The 6,675-nt window shown below is 44.8% G+C and overlaps 1 protein-coding gene across 1 annotated transcript; it reads right to left on the reverse strand.

The window, feature by feature from the left end:
- Positions 1-648: 648 nt before the first annotated feature.
- LOC115049259 (uncharacterized) lies at positions 649-3,211 on the reverse strand. The gene is made up of 3 exons (XM_029511327.1): positions 3,102-3,211; positions 1,724-2,365; positions 649-1,520 (listed from the first exon to the last, which is right to left on the reverse strand). Exons 1-3 carry the CDS (start codon positions 3,148-3,150, stop codon positions 1,036-1,038), a joined length of 1,176 nt encoding a protein of 391 aa, XP_029367187.1. The 5' UTR covers positions 3,151-3,211; the 3' UTR covers positions 649-1,035.
- Between the last annotated feature and the right edge of the window lie 3,464 nt (positions 3,212-6,675).

A 6,675-nucleotide genomic window follows, 5' to 3' on the forward strand; every position in this document is an offset into this window, starting at 1 on the left:
CTGTCAAAGGAAGTGGTGCATTTCCATTTCAACTGCTTCACGTTCTCCCTTCAGGGCAGCCTGAGCTGAATGGCCCCGTGAAAGATTTCCAGTTATTCTATTCAGGTAATAAACAGCGCTGGAGCAGCTCCAGCCTGGAGATTTAATAAATTGGATTCTGAGCAGGAAGAAAATTCCCATCGCAGCCGAGGAATTTTCCTGTGTAGCTCCTTTCAGAAGGGTTAAAGCTTCAAAGGAAGAATCAATACAGTCACAGAACTGTAAAAAAGTACAAGATGTCCACATGGTTTCATTAACGCGCTGTGTGACTCCAGACATCAGATGTTTACCGTTGGGGAAGAGGAGCCTGACTGCTGGATGAAAACTGTGTCAAAGGTCTCTTATGTAAGCGTGACATCCAGGCCGCTGCGCTAGATTTCAAATATCCCTGCTGTTTGTGCAACAGATAAAAGTTTAAACACCAAGAACTACAGACGGCCGTCAGGAATTTACAGAAGGATGCCTCCCATTTGTTTAGTCCGGCCGCAGACAGACAGGAGAAATGATCAATAGTTGTATTATAGTATTATCAGATGGACGTGACTTTCTGCGTGAAAGGTTGGATTTTCTAATCAACAGAAAATGGCTGAAAATATTTCTTTCTTCTCTGTTTATTTCTGTGAAGCAGTTCCATTACATCTGGTACAATCAACTGATACTTATGAAACAGGCAGAAAATCATCCACAGATAAGCCATAACATCATGACCACCTGCTGACCCCCCTTTTGCTACCAACCTGACCCTGCAGGTCTGGACTCCTTTGGACCTCTGAAGGTGAGCTGGCCTGTCAGTGGTCATAATGTTTGGGCCGATTGGTGTATTTTCTTTCACACTTCACGAACAATCAGCTTATACTCACAGATTCTTGCAGTTTTTTGGTTCAGTTAGAATGTGACTCCCAGTTCGGAGTTATGCCGAGGTGCTCTGAATGCAGCCTGATTACGCGTGTCCATATATGGTTCCTCCTGAGCTTGACTAAACATCGTTATAAAAACTTAATTTCTGTCTTTGTTGGTGTCGTGACTTGGAGCAGTCGGTGGCCTCGTTACAGTTTGGCTGCCTCCACATTTACACCCGTGTTCTCTGGCCAGGCTGGCGAGGAGCTCCAGGACTCTGATCTCGTGCTCCATGCGAGCTTTCTCCCTCCTCTCCTCCCGCTCTGCCGTCTCCCTTTGCCGGCGCTCCTCCCTCTGCAGCCACTGGGCCAGCAGCTCCTGGTGCCAGCGAGCATGCTCCTGCCGCTGACCCTCCAGCTGCACCAGCAGGCCCCGGGTCTCCGACACCAGCTGCTGGAAACTGTCTAGCAGGTGCTTGAGGGCGGGTTCCAGGCGGGGGGACTCAAAATGACGGCTGCCGGGGATTGGATCTGGTGGTGCAGGGAGAGGAGAGGCTGCTGGCACGGTCAGAGGGGGAGGTGGAGGAGATGGAAGTGGTGCAACATGTGGTGAAGGAGGGCTCAGGCTGTTTTCCACCGGAGTACCTGTGACACAGGATAAAAAAAATCCACTCAGTATGAAACAGGACATGGTGAGAGACTGTTACCAATGAGGATCTCTGAGACAGTTCAGTCAAATTAATGGAAACGTTTTAGAGCACAGAATTAACAGCATCTATTCAGATTAATTCCTAAAACCCTGCCAGCAACACAGCTGACTTGCTTTCTGTTCTTAGAACAGTACATACTGTTAATATCGTGACGGGGGGATGACTCCACACTCCAGCGTGCAGCATTCTGCAATTCTGCATCATCAAGCTCAGACTCAGCTGCCAAATCTTCTCTGTCCTCCAATTTGACATTTATGTCAAAATTCCAGAAATTTCGGCTTCGTCTTCCCTCCAGAGGAAATGAGCTCGAATGTCGTCTTCCTGTCCTCCCCAAAGGGCCAAAATGGTGCCCGCTAATGTCTGTGTTGCAATCCAAATCTTTCGGGACACTTCCTGTCCCGTCAACGGAGTCAGGACAACACTCGTCCATTTGTTCTGGAGATGCAGAACAGGCCCCTCCCACCCCTCCACCTGACCTCCGGCCCAACACAGCGTCCATCTCTGCAAAGTATTTGAAGGTGCACGGCTGCAAGCTGTCGACGCTCTTCTGCAGTTTGGCTCTCACGTAGTTGGCCTTCAGAGTTTTGACCCGCAGCCGGCACTGGTGTGGACTGCGACTGAAGCCCATTTCACTCATGCGAGCTGAGAGGTGTTTGAAGACGTGGCGGTTGCGGAGGTTTTCTGCCAAACTCTTCTGAACACGCTCGTCGCTCCAGGCACACAGCAGCACCTGCGTTTCCTCCACCGTCCAGTTCACAGAACGCTCAGCTTCTCGTTTCCCTGCATGAGGAGAGAGACAGCTGAGTCGAACACGTTCACATCTGGAGGCAGGGAACGTCTCACAACAGGCATCATTAAAGGACCTACACTCTGCCTCACAAAACTTCAGAAGGGTGAACGTAAATCTACATCTGCAGGTTTTCAGCTCATCCAAATGTCGCTTGCTGATTTAAAAGGGAAAAGAAAGCAAACTCGGGGGAAGTCAAATGTGGAAAATGCCTCTGAGGTACACGTTGAATGAAGTCTGCTGTCAACTGGCAGACTTCAGGTGGCTGCAGTGAAATAAAGGCTGACTCAGCAATTTCATCCAGGTTAATAACTGACTGTTTACGTCTGACAGCAACAAACCCAAAATCTGGCTTCAATAGCACGTAGAACTTTTACTTCTAGGTCACTGTGGGCAGAAATCATCAACAATGTTTTCTAAATGTCCAGCGATCAAGTTGTTAGCTCACACGCCCACTACTGAGAAGTTAAGGGCTATCTAAACAAGCTAATATACACATAATATTAACACTCTTCTTAAAACATATAATACAGTCAAATGTGCTCTGGGTGTTACTTTTAAAAAGGGACACACTCAATACTGCCAAAAATAAACTATTTTCTGGCTACAGTCACAAGATTGCAGCTAGCGTTAGCCTAGCAGCTAGCTGCTAGTTGAGCTAGCTCCACGGACCGATGGCCGCTTTCTGGCTCTCTGCTGCCGGACAAACAACGAACAAACGCGTCTTACTCCTTGTTGTGGAAACGGAGTTGGTGGAGTTGATGGTCGGAGGATTCATGTCGGGGAGCTGCAGAGAATGTAAACAGTCCGCACACACACGCCGCTCACTTCCGGGTGGCGTCACACGTCATCGCGTCAGACGCCGCCGCTCCGATTGGCGGATTGGTCGATTAAAACAGCAAATAAAATAAACACCACAAAGACAGACTTTTTAAAAATGATGTTTTTAAATCATATGTGTTTTATTTATATTTATGTGTCATTAATAAAAAAAAAAGATACTTTAATATAATGTATGTAAATTAACGTGATTTCAACCAGCCTGGTGGGATTTGGTTTCTCAAATCTGCTATATTTTCATCAATTGAAATTAAATATACTTTTCATTCGTTGACCCAGAAAATGCTGAGCCAATCAGAAGAGAGTCTTTCTAAGTCTAGCTGACCTTTTATTTGGTGCCAAAGCTCCACGGAGGAAATGTAAAACTACAGTGAGAGATTTTCCTCCATATCTAATGGATATCAAGACTTCAAAATAAAACACACAGAAATGTGTAAAAGATAGTATTGTACATCTTTAAACTAGTCTTCCGTGATAAGTTGTCAGTCCTGTGTGTGTATTCGTCACACCTTGTGAACATCCATCAGCGAGAATACACAGACAGTACAACAAAATGCACCAAATACATAAAGTGATACTTTCATAATGACACAAATACATTTTATTTCCTCAACTGACCCTTAAATAAAAAAAAAAAAACTGCCTGAAATCAGTATTTCCTTTCACCCCTTTATCTCTCACAGCCAAAAGTTAAAAGTGGTGGGAATCAGCGGGGCAGAGCTTCAGGGGGAAAAGGTTTATGTTAAATATTACTGAGCTGGCTTCACACAGACAAAAGCTCTGCATGGAGAAAATGCAGCTACCTCATTCATTTCAATGAAACAGCAGCCGGCACAGTGGGAACTCCACACTGAGCCCCGAGGCACACAAAACAGGGTCATACTGTAAAAAATAAAAATGGATGGACCGAGGTCAGTCACATGTCATCCAACAGACATTAGTACATTACTGTACTACACAGTGGCAACAGAAGAACTTTGAAATGACTAAAAGAGGAAGAAGATTGAAAGCAGCAGTACAATCACAAGACCCTGACAACAGCAGCAGAATGTGGATGAAGTGCGTTTTCAGTCCAGTCACACGTGTATTGACACGCCCACGTATGAGCAGATGACCCAAGGTGCGTCTTACTGCCAAGTGTGAGCTCTTGACTGTAAACGCATCCCAGATTTGAATAAGAAGAGGGATGGATGTGGAGGAAACGGCTCCTAAAGTGGCTGCGAGGTGTTAACGGGCTGTCCTGGGCATTCTCTGAATATCTGCTGAGACCTCTGCCTCACCGGTTCACCTCCTCGGTCTTTCATCCAAACACAGCAATTAGTTAAAAGGGGGAGGCAGGGAGAAGGAGGGGTGGGGGCGGCCGTAAAGTCTTGCTAATGAAGATTCAATGTGCTCCCATTCACGTTTGCAGCCTCCTGCCTTTGTTCTGGAGACTGTTGTTGTCATTTAGAGTAAAGGCCTATTTCTCTTCCGTCTACATCTCCTGATTTTACTGTTTGTTTATTATTGTACAAAGACTTTAGCATTAGCTTAGCACAAAGACTGGAGGCAGATGGAAACTGCTAGCCTAGCTTTCTCAAATGTAGCATCCAGCTGAAATGATTGTTTCATCGTTGTTCAGTAAGACGCCTGATTGAATAATAGTCATTTTGTTTCTTTCATCGCAACTAAGACATCTGAAATTAGTTTTTTAAATAACACCCATCGTAATGCAGCTAGCATGATAATGAGGTATAAGTAAAACAGTTGTGTCTTCTTGGATTAGTGACAGATGACTAACAAAAAAAAAAGAGAAGCTTTTTCTGTGAAAATCTCACAGTGACAAAAAAAAAAAAAAAAAAATTGTTACTACGAGGGAAAACACACAGAAAAATCCACAACCAATCAAACATCCACCCAATCCAGAGACCTTTTAGGAACTTTGACTTTCAATCACATGATGAACAACGTTTCACTTTTCCCATCGCTGGGACTTTCTATTGGATGATTTCTGCTAAATGTTTAAATTGCACAAGACCTGAGAAAGGAACTGCTCTGATTGGCATTTGATTCATCTTTACAAAGCCAAGTTTGTTGAGATAAAAAAGAGAAATAAAACACCACTTCTTGTTCCATTTCCAGTAAATCACAGAGAACAATGCAAAGACTATTTTGGTCTCTTATCCAGTTCAAACAGACTTTATAATGTGTTTCTTCTCACAGCACTTTAATTATAATGAAAACATACAATTAAATCACGAGATGCAGAGCTGCCATTACTTAATTTTACTCTTTAGTGTACTATTACTTTTTCTTTTGTACATTTCCCACAAATTGCAGATGAGCAGGCAAAAATAATTCTTTCAAATTCAACTCCCTTTTAACTAGATTACCCAGAGTGCACCGCTACTTTATGAAATCTCTCTACTGAATATATCAACACCTGATAGATGACAGCATTTCATATTCACGTGTTAATGCAAATAATGCAAAGTTTTTTTCTTCACTTCAAGCATCGACCGAAACCCCCTCCAGTTTCTGACGAATTCCCAGAAAATGTGCAGATGTTTGGGACTTTTATTTGGTCAGAAAGGACAGAAAGGACAGTGTCATTGTCACTGTAGTCAGGCTGACTACAGTGACAATGACACCTTAAAATCTGGATGGAATCAGGCCTGAAGAGGCAGATTTAATAGTTTCAGTCTTGGAATTAACGAGACTGGACCCCAGAATGGCCGGCTGAGATAAAGGTTGCTCTTCACAGCACAGCGCACAGCGACAGCCTCTCCTGAGCATGCAATAAAAGGTACAAGATGAGCCCACCACAGCAGAGGTAATTACACAGGAGGAGGAGGAGGGAAGGTGGGGGGGCAGTCGACTGGACAGTCATCTCATTACTCACCCCCCCGGCCTGCAGAGAAACATCACACACACATAAAACAGAGCAGAGAAAACACACAGCACACAACTGCACCAATCAACTGGATGCAGATTTCCTAATTTCATCGCTAACAACAGTAAGTGTATTATTATTCATGAGAACTCACTCAGGGAATTTTTTTTTTCTACATATTTTTGAAACCCAGACGAGGCTCTGACCCCTCAGTGACCTACAAAGTGTGAGCTGGAACAGCAACGAAGGGCCGACTCCAGAGGGACGCTGCGAGACTCAAACCTGGAATCCACCAATTCCATTTCAGCTGTCTCGGACTGTGAGTGACGGACGTTGGCAAAGTGCTCTTTGCCCCAGGCTTAGAATATTCACCCTGTACCTTAAATAAATGACTACAGAGCCAATGCTGTCTAATTTTCTTGCCTTCCCACTTGAAGGGGAGAGTGACAGGATCTGGGGCTCGAGCAAAAGAAAACCAGGTCAGGTGAGATGAGCTGCAGACGGTTCACACGCTGGAGGCGGTTTACGTCGGCCGAGGCCGGAGCAGAACTCCAGCACTCAGCGTGGCTGCCTGCCGGTTTCTCTCTGGCG

The sequence above is a fragment of the Echeneis naucrates genome, chromosome 9, assembly GCF_900963305.1.
Source record: "Echeneis naucrates chromosome 9, fEcheNa1.1, whole genome shotgun sequence".
Classification (NCBI taxonomy): Eukaryota; Metazoa; Chordata; class Actinopteri; order Carangiformes; family Echeneidae; genus Echeneis; species Echeneis naucrates.

Excerpts from the sequence above, each read along its gene's own strand:
- LOC115049259 (XM_029511327.1), bottom strand. The coding sequence starts at position 3,150 with ATGAATCCTCCGACCATCAACTCCACCAACTCCGTTTCCACAACAAGG. Across the intron at positions 2,366-3,101 it reads CTCCGTTTCCACAACAAGGA|GGAAACGAGAAGCTGAGCGT; the intron begins GTAAGACGCGTT and ends CTCCTCATGCAG. Across the intron at positions 1,521-1,723 it reads CCCCCGTCACGATATTAACA|GTACTCCGGTGGAAAACAGC; the intron begins GTATGTACTGTT and ends CCTGTGTCACAG.